Source organism: Pseudochaenichthys georgianus, chromosome 17 (genome assembly GCF_902827115.2).
Source record: "Pseudochaenichthys georgianus chromosome 17, fPseGeo1.2, whole genome shotgun sequence".
Lineage (NCBI taxonomy): Eukaryota > Metazoa > Chordata > Actinopteri > Perciformes > Channichthyidae > Pseudochaenichthys > Pseudochaenichthys georgianus.
Window position 1 is genome coordinate 28,164,954 of NC_047519.1, and position 16,325 is coordinate 28,181,278.

General features: G+C 42.0%; 1 protein-coding gene across 1 annotated transcript in view; it reads left to right on the forward strand.

Annotated features, from left to right (window-relative positions):
• LOC117462927 (obscurin-like) overlaps positions 1 to 16,325 on the forward strand; it is an 83,287-nt gene continuing 66,962 nt past the window's right edge. The window contains 22 exon segments of the mRNA XM_034105296.2: positions 1 to 196; positions 1,569 to 2,667; positions 5,133 to 5,402; positions 5,587 to 5,847; positions 6,145 to 6,450; positions 6,536 to 6,802; positions 6,947 to 7,050; positions 8,966 to 9,134; positions 10,323 to 10,598; positions 10,684 to 10,965; positions 11,453 to 11,728; positions 11,822 to 12,097; positions 12,186 to 12,461; positions 12,561 to 12,842; positions 13,350 to 13,643; positions 13,825 to 14,106; positions 14,195 to 14,470; positions 14,595 to 14,870; positions 14,957 to 15,229; positions 15,317 to 15,583; positions 15,667 to 15,936; positions 16,021 to 16,287. Of these exon segments, the coding sequence (XP_033961187.2) occupies positions 1,578 to 2,667; positions 5,133 to 5,402; positions 5,587 to 5,847; positions 6,145 to 6,450; positions 6,536 to 6,802; positions 6,947 to 7,050; positions 8,966 to 9,134; positions 10,323 to 10,598; positions 10,684 to 10,965; positions 11,453 to 11,728; positions 11,822 to 12,097; positions 12,186 to 12,461; positions 12,561 to 12,842; positions 13,350 to 13,643; positions 13,825 to 14,106; positions 14,195 to 14,470; positions 14,595 to 14,870; positions 14,957 to 15,229; positions 15,317 to 15,583; positions 15,667 to 15,936; positions 16,021 to 16,287 (6,340 nt within the window). The 5' untranslated portion in view covers positions 1 to 196; positions 1,569 to 1,577.

Below are 16,325 nucleotides of genomic sequence, written 5' to 3' on the forward strand. Positions count from 1 at the left end.
GGGGGGATGTTCCCACCATACTGGATTTACAACCATTTCAAGGATATTTGAGCACAAAGAAGACATTTGTTTTAATTGGGACTACTCAAAAACACTGATTCTGGAGTTGGCTATCATATGGAAATCTTGACGGAAAACTGAAGTTTTAGGCCACATGATTCAACGCCCGTTTTACCTGAGTGGCTGAAGACTCGAGGTGAACAATTGATGTTAGGATAATAAAATGATGTGTACAAAAATAACACGTTGCATTAAGAATTATACAGAATAATTGGCCGAAGTTATAGCAGTTTTTTTCATTTATTTCACCTTCTTATTTGTACGTTATACTTTCACACATGTAAGGGTTAATTGCTAATTTGAGTTACTGTTAGGTATCCTAGCTTTAGCTTCCAGTTTCAGGTAATGTTAGCTACTTCATTTAACTGCGTGTGTGTTTCATTTGTCATAGTTTATTAAGACACCGTCAATTAAAGCATGGGAATACCTTGAAATGTTTTTTTAAAATAACGTTTTAGTTCGCTGTGAGAAATGTAGAATGTTTTTTAAGTGGTAGCTTTATCAAACAGCTGATATCCCTTTCGCTTCTACAAATGGCAATGGACAGAGACGGGGTCTGACAGCTGAGGTTATTTTTGGGAGAGGCAGTTCAAGCGACAGAGGTGACAAAGCTGGCAAATGTCACTCTTTGAAAGGCACATATCTGCTCTATTTGACCTTGTTACAGAATAATTTATTTGTTGTTGTGCCGGTAAACTACATTCCTATTGTATAGGCTGCAAGCTATAAAGTCTTAGTATTAAATAATGTCTGCAGGGCCAGGAAAGGGTTGTTCTGACTGACACTTACTGTAACTGCCAGCCATAAATATGCCTATTTGGACTGTGGAGTTATGTCTATTTTCATAGCATAACATATTTATAGAGGAGCTACACTTAACACACATCTCACAATGGCTTTGGGTGTATTCCACAGGGTTTATTTGTAATTTAGTGTGTGGAAAGAAAGTAATATAAAATAACTGACACAACAAGGTGCATACAAAATATATGGTCTAGTTTGTTGCAGTTGTAAAGAAATATTTTTGTTTTTCCCTTGATATTGATCAATTCCAATCAGAAACTATGATTTTATCCATTATTCGTACGCAAATTAGTTATTTGACAAGGAATTTGTTGTTGACAAAACTATATCAAACTGCTAACTGCTTCTTTTTCCAGATAGAAAATGTATTACAAGGATAACAGTTACACTGAATTTGCATTAGTAGGACATAAAGGGCAATATCATGATGGACATAAATATGTGCAATATAAATATGCAGTACTCTACGCTACCTACAATTCAGATCTGATACTGTACATATTTACATTCTCCACTTAGACTTATATTTGCACTTTTAGTTTCCCCTCTTTATATTTTAACTCCTGCAGGAATTTCCCTCAGTATATTTAGCGATATCCTATCCTATCTTATTTTATATTGTCTTTTGTTCAACGTTTCATTTTATTTCTCGTAAGCCACTACCTGGAACTGTATTGTAATGTTCAGCTTTTATTTCATTACAGGAACCAACAATGGATCAGAACTTGTTTGGAGGAGTCCCCAGGTTTCTCACCCGCCCAAAGGCATGCTCAGTGTGTGTAGGCAAAGACGCCACACTTAGCTGCACTATCGTGGGCAGCCCGACCCCGCTGATAACCTGGGAGAAGGACAAGCTGAAGCTGACATCTGGGGGACGCTTCAAAACCGTGGAGGATGGAAATCTGTACCGCCTGACCATCTATGACTTAACACTGGAGGACAATGGCCAATTCATGTGCCGGGCCAAAAACACAGTTGGGGAGGCTTATGCTGCTGTTACCCTCAAAGTGGCCCTGCAAACAGAGATGGCTCAGAGGGCCCCTGTTTTCATGGTTAAGCCTACCTCTACACGTGTATGTTTGGGAGGCGATGTGGTTTTCCACTGTCGGGTTGCAGCCCACCCTGATCCCAACTTTGATTGGGAGAAAGATGGGCGCTACTTGGGCGAGTCAAATCGTATCAAGATTGTTTCCGACACCGACAGCAGCACCCTGAAGATCCAAAGTGTGCGTAACCTGGACAGCGGCTCCTACACCTGCAGGGCCCAGAACACCGTTGGCCGTTCACACTCTGCAGCAGCTCTCGTTGTAGATGCCCAGGATTCCCTCCATCTGTCCGCAGACAAGAACACCTCCTCTCTCCTCTCTCACCTACAAAAGCGCAAGGAGGAAATGAAGAAGGACATCTCTATCTATCGCACTGAAGAAAGCAGATCCACTGGTTCCTCCTCCACCAAGACCAGCATCACAGATAGTTTGAGTTCTCTGAGTCAGGAACATGAGCTGAGGGCATCTGCGCTGGCAAAGCTGCCCAAAGGTGTGTTCACCCGTACCTGCACGGTGACTGAAGGCAAGCATGCCAAACTCAGCTGCTTTGTGACGGGTCATCCTAAACCCCACACCATCTGGAGGAAGGATGGATCAAACATCAGCGAGGGCCGCAGGCATGTCATTTATGAGGACCAAGCTGAGAACTTCATCCTGAAGATCCTGTACTGCAAACAGACCGATAATGGTCTCTACACCTGCAATGCCACCAATATGGCTGGCCAGACCTACAGTGCTGTGTTGGTGACTGTCAAAGGTAAGATGGACGTGTTTGCTTAATACAATACAGCCATACATGTTTTACACATATTAGAGAAGAAAACTATTGCAGTTATGTTCATGAATTATATGCATATCTGTCAGCTAAATGCACTATACTCCACACCAGGGTTACAGTAAATGCTTGGCATGATTTCATTGTTTTATTGATATTAACAAGTCCCATGAAAGCAAACATTATTAGCCTGTCTCCTAATAATTTCCAACATCTATACCATAACTGCAGGACTCATTCATCTAAAAAAAATAGATAATAAATGTATGCTATATATAGTACAGCTGCACTCAAAAAGTCACCATCATTGAGTAGTCAATTGACAAAAAGGATAATTTGTTGATCATAAATGAATGCACAAATTGCAGAAAATTATGTTTTCAGCCTCTTAAAAATGAAGATTTCCTGCTTTTATCTGGTTTCGACTGACAAAACAACACATTTAAAGACATCACCTTGGATTTTGAGAAACTAAAATAGACATGTTGTTATAGAACCAAACATGTATTGACATATTAGAGCAATATTTTCAGATTAATCCAGATGAAATGCTGAAAAAAGCTGAAGCCCTACAATACAGCAAGTCTTGGTACTGTACATTACTTAAACAGGAGTGCAAATACATTTGTAGGGGACTATTTTAAGCTTAACATTAATACCCTTTTGGTGGTAGTATTCATCACAGCAGGATGGTGTATGTGGGATTTACTCAAAAATAAACTAGACTGCCTGTTTGTCTGCCACTGCAGCAAGTGGCTCATTTGTGTGTTTGTATTAGCAATTCAAATGGAGGTACATGTCACTAAGGGATAAGCTATATGTTGAAAGGAAAAATCAATGTTGGTATCTGCACTACTCTAAGTGTCCGAATCATTTCACCAAAGTATAATTTACCCCTGAAAATGTGTAGCTTTTTACAACAAGGTTGCAATCTGGCCCAGCCTCTTTGGGAGGGTGTTGTGTTGCATCTATTTTCTGCTGGTGATGAGTAGTTCACAGATGTTCACTCACTCACTGGAGCACTTTGGCACCAATGCTGCTGAGTCTCCCCTTGGGAAAAAAATTGGCCCGATGGATGAAACTGTAGGATTATATGATCGTTAATGAGGGCTGCCGCACTTATTTTCCTGTTTATTGCTGGGGCAGGGAACTTCTGATGTTTGCAGGTTGTTAGCTTATAGGATTTAAAGGGGGACATTTTGCAGTAGGGGTTATACGTTTAAGCTCTTCCATGTTGCATGACCATTACAAAAAACACTCCTTTAAGAAAAAATAAAAGGGGAAAACATTTAATTTTCTGTAACCTTTGATTTAGTTACCACAATTATTATACAACACTTAACAAATAAGATGTCCTGGCAGAAATCCAGTCAGTTTTGGAAAGATAACTTCAATAAAAGTATTTACTTGGGACACTAAGACAGAAATACACAACTGTTAAGGGTTGTCAATGTTAAATATATAGTGTGTGTTGACAAGCCTGTAAAAAATGAAAAGCTAAGGGGTCAAAGAGCCAAACTCATAAAACTCTGATTTCCTCAACCTAATATTTTTTTAGTAAAAATAGTCATAGCTCATCTGTCATTCAGCAGCAACGGAACAGGAAATATTGAAATTATTAACGTAAATGTTGCATTTATTTTATGTGGGTGCTTTGCATGATTTGATGAACCCAGTGGACTTCACCCATAACTCAAAGTGGAGTTCTATGTGTTCAACACTTGATTGCTAACTTTAAACTGTTGGCGTAAACCCAAAGTATGGATATGGATACGGTTTGAACTCTAACCCGCATTTGTAGAGCAGAGCAGAGTAAGAAAACCGAGCTGCATGGGAAACGTACAACATGTACCCTATAGCTTCCATTCAAATAGCGGGTGGAGAAAGCACATTAACCCTCAAAATAACATCTGAAATTGACATACTTTACTTGAGAGCATTTTCAAGGGTGTGCCAGAAGTAACTAATTTCTTACATTCCAGACAACCCATTGTTTAACCGTCAAACCTTGACTTCAACAACCAAGGTTTAACAACTGACTATCGATCAGCTTTTATGTAATTGCTTTAGGGCTGTTTGAAGCCTCGAAGCTTAATTCATACCTTCATATTCTGAAAATCACCATTCAAATTTAGATTTTGTTCGAGGTCTGTTTTTCTTTTTAGGGTGAAAGAGTAATAAATATAAAACGACTACATACACTAAAATCTTTATTTAAAAGCTTCAAGCCCTACTTGCTATATTGTCATACATTTGTGTCTACATTATCCTCTGTACGAGCTTTTGACTATGTTGTAATGTTGTTTACAGGGAAATGTATGTATAACATTTGCCATATGGTTGGTTTTGAAGCATATCCTTTTTCTTGTATTTGACATACTAACATGCAAAACCATAATTGTGGCTTTATAAGCTAAAGATTCCCTCCTTGTTTGTCATTGTGCCAGAGCCTAAGGTGCCATTCAGGAGGAAGCTGCAGGATGTGGAGGTGCAGGAGAAGACTTCAGCCACCCTGCTGTGTGAGGTGCCTGTTAGTGCCACCCAGGCCAGCTGGTTCATGGAGGAGACGAAGCTGGATCAAAGCACCAAATATTACATGGAGCAGGAAGGCACCCTGCTTCGCCTCACCATTCACAACGTCACCACCAACGACGATGGTGTTTACATCTGCGAAATGAAGGAAGGCAGCCGCACTGTGGCTGAGCTCACTGTCCTGGGTATGGTGGAGACATTTTAATGTCTTTATTTCTTGTTAGCGGTTTTGTGCAGGCAATACAATTGACAAGAGTAAATTATATGTCCGTAAAATGCTGTTGAGTTGGGAAACTAAGAACAGCCAGTCATTTTGTCTAGGATTCTACTGAATGTTTGTCTTAATGTCCACTTACTCTCATATCCCAGGCAACATTACTAAGAAGCTTCCCCGGAGGACAGTGGTCCCTGTCAGCGACACTGTCATCTTCTGTGTTGAGCTGGAGCGTCCTTTCCCGGATGTCTACTGGACCCGCAATGGCGTGAAGCTGAAGGGAGATTCCCGTACCGCAATTGCCTGCATGCTCAGACAGTACACCCTCACTATTAGAGATTGCCAGGCTGATGACTCAGGAGAAGTGGCCTTCGTGGCGGGAGACTGCAAAACTTCCACACGATTCTCTGTCACTGGTGAGCAAGACCATATTTTATTTTATTTATTGTATTTATTCTGATCTTGGATTTACCTTCTTTAAAATTTAGTTAAAATTTAGTTTAGAGCATGTCATGTCTTTGATGCCCACTACAAAATACTTCAAACATTAAATTATTGAAACTGACATGAATAATTGCTGAATATAAAAGTTCAACAAGAGGGTCAAAAAGAAAGGAAATTGAGTTTTTCTATAATCTTTCTTTTGATTAGCTTCAAGCTACAAAACTCATCATATCACATAAACAGCTTGATAATTTATCTTTCTGCTCCAGCTGCTAGGAAGCATCCTCCCGATCCCCCAGTCGATGCAGTGGTTGCGAACAAGACTGACTCATCCATCACCATCCAGTGGTCTCCTCCGGACAGCGACCGCCCCGTGCCCATCAAGTGCTACTTTGTGGAGAGGAGGAAGATTGGCACTCAGACATGGCAGCGGTGTAACTCTGGAGAAACCATCCTTTCTACCGAGATCACCGTCTGCAGCTTCAAAGAAGAAGCCACCTACCAGTTCCGTATCTCTGCCATGAATGACTTTGGCCAGAGTGATTACCTGGAGGTGCCTGGAAGCTTCTACCTAGGTAAGACTGAGTTTTTATTAATTGTGCTGTTTTTGTAAACAATGAGTTGTTTTGTTCTCATGTCTGGTTCTTCTGTTGTCTCCAGAACCCAGTGCTGAAATCAGGAAAGGCCTGATGAACAGCACTGCCTTCTTCAGTGAGGAGTTCTCCATCTCCGTGGAGCTGTCAGCTGTTTGTTCTGCCTTCTGGTCTCTGAATGGCCGCCTCCTGCGCAGTGGAGGCGACTACCTCATCACCAGGATCAAGAACACACACACTCTGCTCATCCGTAACGTGACCATGGAAATGAACGGGACTGAGGTCAAGTTTGTGGGTGGAGGCTCACAAAGCAGTTGCATCCTGTCTGTGAAGGGTATGTAGTCAGAAACGTGCTCTAAATCATATAAATAAATATAGTATAGAGTCATTTTTCTTCATTCAACTGTTCTTAACTTTGTTGAATTGAATGCCATTGGCAATTCAATAATGCCTTCTTACATATACACTGTATGTTTAGCTCCTGCTGTGAGGTTCACCAACAAGTCAAACCTACAGGAGGCGGTCTGCAGTGCCCAAGCCACCGCTCAGCTGACCGCTGAGGTGTCAGATTATGATGCACAGGTTTGTGATGGGAACATTAATCATTCCCAGCTTGACTTCTAGCTTTTATTTTGATGCACTATAATTTACCACATTTAGTAGATTTCTCTGTGCTATTTTAAGTTAGTCAAATCAGTACTAAACTGTCTGAAAATGCTAAAACGTTCTTTTAATTTTGGTTAGCTCTTTTCCCTGAGATTCTAATTGACATTACATAGTCAGTACAGTATGTTACGTTTTCTGTTTTATGTAACTGTTTTTATGTAACTGTTCATACACATATACAGTGGGGCAAAAAAAGTATTTAGTCAGCCACCAATTGTGCAAGTTCTCCCACTTCAAAAGATGAGAGAGGCCTGTAATTTTCATCCTAGGTATACTATGAGAAACAACATGAGAAAAAAAATGTATTTGCAAATTATGGTGGAAAATAAGTATTTGGTCAATAACAAAAATTCATTTTATATACCCTTTGTTGGCAATGACAGAGGTCAAACGTTTTCTGTAAGTCTTCACAAGGTTTTCACACACTGTTGCTGGTATTTTGGCCCATTCCTCCATGCAGATCTCCTCTAGAGCAGTGATGTTTTGGGGCTGTCGCTGGGCAACACAGACTTTCAACTCCCTCCATAGATTTTCTATGGGGTTGAGATCTGGAGACTGGCTAGGCCACTCCAGGACCTTGAAATGCTTCTCACGAAGCCACTCCTTCGTTGCCCGGGCGGTGTGTTTGGGATCATTGTCATGCTGAAAGACCCAGCCACGTTTCATCTTCAATGCCCTTGCTGATGGAAGGAGGTTGTCACTCAAAATCTCATGATACATGGCCACATTAATTCTTTCCTTCACACGGATCAGTCGTCCTGGTCCCTTTGCAGAAAAACAGCCCCAAAGCATGATGTTTCCACCCCCATGTTTCACAGTAGGTATGGTGTTCTTTGGATGCAACTCAGCATTCTTTCTCCTCCAAACACGTCTAGTGTTCTATTTTGGTTTCATCTGACCATATGACATTCTCCCAATCCTCTTCTGGATCATCTAAATTCTCTCGAGCAAACTTCAGACGGGCCTGGACATGTACTGGCTTAAGCAGGGGGACACGTCTGGCACTGCAGGATTTGAGTCCCTGGCGGCGTAGTGTGTTACTGATGGTAGCCTTTGTTACTTTGGTCCCAGCTCTCTGCAGGTCATTGACTCGGTCCCCCCGTGTGGTTCTGGGATTTTCGCTCACCGTTCTTGTGATCATTTTGACCCCACGGGGTGAGATCTTGCGTGGAGCCCCAGATCAAGGGAGATTATCAGTGGTCTTGTATGTCTTCCATTTTCTAATATTTGCTCCCACAGTTGATTTCTTCACACCAAGCTGCTTACCTATTGCAGATTCAGTCTTCCCAGCCTGGTACAGGTCTACAATGTTGTTTCTGGTGTCCTTTGACGGCTCTTTGGTCTTGGCCATAGTGGAGTTTGGAGTGTGACTGTTTGAGGTTGTGGACAGGTGTCTTTTATACTGATAACGAGATCAAACAGGTGCCATTAATACAGTTAACGAGTGGAGGACAGAGGAGGCTCTTAAAGAAGAAGTTACAGGTCTGTGAGAGCCAGAAATCTTGTTTGTTTGTCGGTGACCAAATACTTATTTCACCGAGGAATTTACCAATTCATTCATTAAAAATCCTACAATGTGATTTCCTGGATTCTTTCCCCCCATTCTGTCTTTCATAGTTGAAGTGTACCTAGGATGAAAATTACAGGCCTCTCTCATCTTTTTAAGTGGGAGAACTTGCACAATTGGTGGCTGACTAAATACTTTTTTGCCCCACTGTATGTATTTGTAAATGTACCTGTATTTGAGTACTCGTCAGTATACTCATTTAACTCTTTTGTTTTAACTTCATCATGTCTATTTTGGCCATCTGTTCTGTGTGTGTGTCTTCAGGTGGTCTGGATGAGGAATGGGCGGGAGGTGAAAACGGGGAAGAAGTATGAATACATGATTGTCGACCGCAAGAGGATCCTTATGGTTCACAACGTGACAGAGGAAGATGTGGGCATCTATGAGTGTACTTTGGCTGATGACAAAATATCCCTGCAGCTCACTCTTAAAGGTACGCACATTAAAGAAGTAAAGTTAAGCACTTTAACTTTATCACAGAGCAAAGTAAACAATCTGACTGCCAAGGTTTCAGTGTTGGCGTCTGAACCAAGTATCACCAATATACACTTCTCAGTGAAAACATGATTGCGTGAATGTAACCTGGCTCAGTGTGTGAAACGAATCCCCACTCAAGCCCACATGCAGACAGTTTGTCTCAGGTCATGTGATATACTGAAATGTGACCCACTCTGATGGCTGCAGCATATGCTTTTGAGCCATAAAATAGAGGAAAGAGTTGTATATCAAACATGTAGTCGGCTCCCGTGTTACTCTGCTACCCCAAGTTCTTTCCACACATGAGCTGCTCTGATAACAAACTTAAGGATATACATTTCCCAAGGGATTTTAAAAGAGATGCACAATAAATCTCCTTATATTTGTTGACAGTCAGTTTTACACGTGTAGGGTTATGGTTTATGTCGACTCACAGTGGTAAAAACAGTGACGTCGCGGACACACACACACACACACGTCCCCAGTTTGGAAGTGCTTTATCATTAGTACACAAGACCTAAAGCTTGCAATTTGTAGCATCTGCAAGTCCAAAAAAAGCCATGGTAGAACAAAGACATTTGGAACAGCTGACTTAATCAGACATTTAATTTATTATTTAGTAATTAATTCCCATGCATGCTTCTCAAGAGTATCTGCAGTGACCAGCTCTTCTGCCAACAGCACAGCGTCTCTCCATGTCCTCTCAGGCTGGAGGACACATACCTCTACATTCTTGTAAATAGATACTCATTCATAAATAGTTGTATATAGACATACATACATAGTGTTGGATACATAATGAATAGATGACTCTCTATATAATATGTTGGCCTTCAAACACACTATAGTGTATCTGATTCTTCTCTGATATGCATGAACATACAATTTACAATTTCCTTTAAAAGCAAAATAATGAATAATGTTTGTGTATGCAGTTAAAGATAGTTCTTAGAATAACATTTGGAATCTGCAGGTCCCACTCATAAATAAGGGGAGGCCATAATAGGTCAAGAGAATGTTGGTGCATTTCTAGATTTGTGTTATTGTCACAAATATTGAATATTTTGTCTGTATGAAATACAAATAAATCATTTGACAAATAACAAAAAAGTCATCACTGTCTATCCACCTCTATTTCTCTAAGATGAACCTGCCAAGTTCCTGAACAAAGCCAGAGGAACCATGGGAATGTCATCAACCCTTAAAGGAGACCTGGAGCTGACCTGTGAGGTTTCTCCAGCCAGCGCGGACGTGGTGTGGAAGAAAGATCAAGTGCAGATCACCGAGGACCAAAGAACGACCACCGTCGCCAAAGGGACTCAAAGGAAACTCATCATCAAAAACGCCAAGAAAAGTGACGAAGGACATTACTCCTGTGAGACAGCAGCAGACAAACTCACATTCCAGGTCAAGATAAAAGGTACGACTGTTTGATTATTTTTGTAGTACGATTCAACCCTGCACATTAAAGATGAATATGATATCAATGTCCTTCTTCTTTTCAGAAACTCAGGCAGTAGCCGCCTTCTCCAACAAGGAATCAGTCCAAAAGGAAGTGAAAGCTACTCTCACCCAGAAAGCTACTCTTAGTTGTGATGTCTCTGATAGTAAGGCAGAAGTGAAGTGGTATAAAGACGGCAAGCAGCTGATATCCAGCAGGACGATATACTCGGAAGTAAAAGGCAGTAGTCGTCAGCTGGTGATTGAAAAGGTGGAGAAGAGCGATGCTGGAGAGTACACATGTGAAGCGGGAGGGGATAAGCTGGTCTTCAAGATATCTGTCTCAGGTAGGACTGCTAGAATTTATTGACAAATACATCTTCACAAATATTTCCAGTATTATACAAATAATATAAACTGTGTCTGTGAGCTACTGAATGAATATCATTTGAGTTAAGCATAACGAGGCTTTGAAACGTCATGTTGACATTCAAGTTTTAAGTCGATATTCAAAATGTGTGCTTGTAGCAATGTATTAGCATATTTGATTAGCCTGCTGCTGTATTTATTCTAATGACACAACAAGTTGATATCCATTAATAATTGTTGATTTGATCTACTTTGATTTGAAAAAGAAAAGACACATTTAGTCACATTTCATTGTTTTTTTGTTTTGTTTTGCTTGGTTACATCAGAAAAACTACAACAGACATTCAAAGCTCCATTTGAAAACCTTCGATAGAAGCTTTGAATGCATGTGTGCTATATGTTTCACTCATTTGATCTTAAACCTCCTTATAACAATGCTGTTTTTCTTATTGATGTTCCCCTCAGAGTTCCAATCAGCCTTCTCCAACAAGGAGTCAGTCCAGAGGGAAGTGAAAGCCACTCTCTCCCAGAGAGCCAGTCTGAGCTGTGAGGTGGCTGATACCAAGACAGAGGTGAAGTGGTACAAGGAGGGCAAGCTGCTGACTTCCAGCAAGACAATCCATACAGAGACAAAAGCCAAGAGTCGCCAGCTGGTGATCGACAGCGTGGAGAAGAAGGATGCTGGAGAGTACATCTGTGAGGCTGGGACTGAGAAGATTGCATTTAAGATGCATGTGGCAGGTACTGTAAGAGCGGTGTATTTTCTAAATATTAATATTTATAATTCACTGCTTTTTGGATCTGATATTCCCCCTCTCATATCTCCTCCATCAGAAGCTCAGTCAGCTTTCTCCAACAAGGAGTCTGTCCAGAGCGAAGTGAAAGCCACTCTCTCCCAGAGAGCCTCTCTGAGCTGTGAGGTGGCTGATACCAAGACAGAGGTGAAGTGGTACAAGGAGGGCAAGCTGCTGACTTCCAGCAAAACAATCCATACAGAGACAAAGGGTAAGAGTCGCCAGCTGGTGATAGACAGCGTGCAGAAGAAGGATGCTGGAGAGTACATCTGTGAGGCTGGGACTGAGAAGATTGCATTTAAGATGCATGTAGCAGGTAAGAGCGGGGGATTTTCTAAATATGAATATTTCTAATTCAATGCTTTTTGGATCTGATATTCCCCCTCTCATATCTCCTCCATCAGAAGCTCAGTCAGCCTTCTCCAACAAGGAGTCTGTCCAGAAGGAGGTCAAGGCCACTCTATCTCAGAAATCCACCCTGAGCTGCGATGTTTCTGATACCAAGACAGAGGTGAAGTGGTACAAGGAGGGCAAGCTGCTGACTTCCAGCAAGACAATCCATACAGAGACAAAGGGTAAGAGTCGCCAGCTGGTGATCGACAGCGTAGAGAAGAAGGATGCTGGAGAGTACATCTGTGAGGCTGGGACTGAGAAGCTGGTCTTCAAACTCAATGTGGCAGGTAGGGCCCAGGACTGAATTGTCAAAAACAAAAATGTGTTGATGAATTTTCTTATCATGGATAACTAAAACATGTAATGATCCATGTTCTCCTCCACAGACACACAGGTCCAGTCTGCCCTTTCTGACAAAGAGTCAGTCCAGAAGGAGGTGAAAGCTAGTCTCTCCCAGGCGGCCACCCTGAGCTGGGAGATATCTGATTCCAAGTCCGAGGTGAAGTGGTACAAGGATGGCAAACTCATAAGCACCACTCAGGCGATCCATGCAGAGTCAAAAGGCAAGAGTCGCCAGCTGGTGATCGACAACGTGGAGAAGAAGGATGCTGGAGAGTACATGTGTCAAGCTGGGTCTGAGAAGCTGGTCTTTAAAATGCATGTGGAAGGTAAGGAGAGTGAATTCAGTTTTGTGATTGTTGGAACTTATTTAGTCTGCATTATTGGTTCTTTCATTTTGAGATGTTTGGCAATGCTGTGCTCTAACATCTATATTGCAAAATGGCCCCTGAGTCTGTTATTAGATGGCCCTTGAAAGATATATGTGTATATTTGAATTCATATTTAACCTCAGGCTTTGATTTCTCGTAGCATTTGCTGACTGAGGGAGCTCTGTTGTCTTATCGCTCCGTTGATTGTCACTTCCTGCTCGCAGAGCTGGTCTGGTTAACAATATCTGTCCGCTCCTCTTTTCAGCAACTTTGTAGAGGACCAATTCGCTTTTTCTTTAAGACTGCAAATGCAATGTTGAATCTCACTCAACCTGACATGCTTTAATAAAGCTCATTGCTCAGTACACTGTATATGGTTATGTTATAATTTTTCAGTTAATCCAAAAGGATGCGATAACTCCTTTTTTGTATTTGTAAATGTACTGACACCACACTCCTTTTCAGGTTCTTCTACAGAAGTCCACGCTAAATCCTCCTTCGTCAACAAAGAGTCTGTCCAGAGGGAAGTGAAAGCCACTCTCTCCCAGAAAGCCACTCTGAGCTGTGAGGTAGCTGATACCAAGACAGAGGTGAAGTGGTACAAGGATGGCAAGCTGCTGACTTCCAGCAAAGCCGTCCACATGGAGTCAAAGGGCAAGATTCGTGAGCTGGTGATCGAGAAGATGGAGAAAAAAGATGCGGGAGAGTACATCTGTGAAGTCGGATCTGAACAACTGGCATTTAGAGTGCAATTGACAGGTATGAGGAATTAAAGGGACTATTTCATGTGATTTGTTTAAATTAAGTTCAAACTTATATCAAGTTTTGCTATATTTTATAAGATTGCATTTATATGATGGTGGGCAATCAGAAATCCTTTATTACTCCCTCAACGTGAAAATGTACAATGCCATGACGTTTTCCATTATCACTTTTGCAGAAATCCAACAGAAGTTAGCATTTTCCAACAAGGAGTCCGTCCAGAGCGAAGTGAAAGCCACTCTCTCCCAGAGAGCCACTCTGAGCTGTGAGGTGGCTGATACCAAGACAGAGGTGAAGTGGTACAAGGAGGGCAAGCTGCTGACTTCCAGCAAGACAATCCATACAGAGACAAAAGCCAAGAGTCGCCAGCTGGTGATAGACAGCGTGGAGAAGAAGGATGCTGGAGAGTACATCTGTGAGGCTGGGACTGAGAAGATTGCATTTAAGATCCATGTGGCAGGTAAGAGCGGGGGATTTTCTAAATATGAATATTTATAATTCAATGCTTTTCGGATCTGATATTCCCCCTCTCATATCTCCTCCATCAGAAGCTCAGTCAGCTTTCTCCAACAAGGAGTCTGTCCAGAAGGAGGTAAAAACCACTCTATCTCAGAAATCCACTCTGAGCTGTGAGGTGGCTGATACCAAGACAGAGGTGAAGTGGTACAAGGAGGGCAAGCTGCTGACTTCCAGCACAACAATACACACAGAGACAAAGGGTAAAAGTCGCCAGCTGGTGATAGACAGTGTGGAGAAGAAGGATGCTGGAGAGTACATCTGTGAGGCTGGGACTGAGAAGATTGCTTTTAAGATACAGGTTGCAGGTAGGAGGAATAATTGAATGGTCTTGTTTGTCTATCTGCCTTTTATCATGATGTATTTTCATTGCATCTGAAATGCTTTGCTGTGTGTATCTTGGGTTAAAATTGTTTTTCCTTTGCTCTGCAGAAGCCCCGGCTGGTTTCTCTATCAAACAGTCTGTTAAGCAAGAGGTGAAAGCCACTCTCTCCCAGAAAGCCACTCTGAGCTGTGAGGTAGACGATACCAAGACGGAGGTGAAATGGTACAAGGATGGCAAGCTGCTGACTTCCAGCAAAGCCGTCCACATGGAGTCAAAGGGCAAGATTCGTGAGCTGGTGATAGAGAAGATGGAGAAAAAAGATGCGGGAGAGTACTCATGTGAGGCTGGAACAGAGAAGCTTGTATTTAAGATGCAGGTTACAGGTAAAATACATTTCAAATACTGGTTTTGTTTTTGATACATGATCCTCAGAACAAACAAATGAAAACAAGCTCTTACATCTCTCTAGATGCAGCTGTCAAGTTCCAGAAAAAGCTTGTGAAGGACACATGTATTGTTCAAGCAAGTGAAAAAGTTGTTTTGACCACCGAGCTGACGACAGAGAGTGGTAGTGTGAAGTGGTGCAGAGATGGCGTGGAGCTCAAGGAGGGCAGCAAGTATGAAATGAAAAAAGAAGGCCTTTCTCGTACCCTGATAGTGAAATCGTCTGAATCCAAAGACAGTGGAACATACTCCTGTCAAACTGCTGATGACCAACTGGAGTTCAAAGTTCAAGTTAAAGGCAAGTCATGGAAATGTGAACAACTATATAGACATCTCCAGGTGGCAGATTTTGTTTTGATGTCCAACTTCCATGTTTTCATTTCAGATTTGGCTTTGAAGTTTGTTGTCCCTTTGAAACCTGCTACAGTGGATTTGGAAGGCACACTGAGCCTGATGTGTGAGCTAAATCAAGCCTCAGGGGATGTTGTCTGGCAGCATGATGGTTGTGAGATTAAACCTGGAGGCAGGTACTGTATCAGGACAGATGGTGCTAAGCGGGTCCTCACCGTGACTGGCATGACTAAAGAAGATGAAGGAGAATACAGCTGTGAATGTAGAAATGACAAGACCTCCGCCAAAGTTACCTCAAAAGGTAATTCATTGTTTACCTTCAACACTTTCAGGTAGTTTATTCTGTATCAGTGTATTTCATTTGATGTCATGTTTTCCTTTCAGCACCCAGAGTGGTGAGGCTGACTACTAAACTGAACAACGTGGCTGCCATGGAGGGAAAAGATGCAATTTTCAAGTGTGCTGTCAACCCAGCAGACGTCAACGTTAAATGGTTCCACAACAGCAGACCCGTAACTGCTGGGCCCAAATATAAGATTGGACGTGGTGGCAGCAGTCACTCACTCACCATCACCTCTGTCACACAAAAAGATGGCGGAGAGATCAGCGTGGATGCAGAGGGAAAAAGCTGCAAAGCCAACCTACAAGTGGAGCGTAAGAACACTCAATATAAGTATTTAGTATGTTAAGTAATATTTTTTCCTCATCAACTTTGACAATTCTGTGTGCCCCATTCAGATGAACCTGTGACATTTAAGAAAATGCTAGAAAACCTGACAGTGGAGGAGCAGAGTGAAGTGAAGCTGGAGTTGGAGCTGAGTAAGGTGTCGGATGAAGTGAGGTGGATGAAGAACAGCGTTGTGCTGCAGCCTTCAGGAAACATGGAGATTCGGGTCAACGGAGCCAAGCAGGCACTGATCTTCAAGAGCGTGGCTTTTGCTGACCGGGGCATCTACTCCTGTGAAACCCTGGATGACAAAACCCAGGCCAAGCTGAGTGTGGAGAGTAAGACTGATACACAACATACAGTATTTAAATGCATA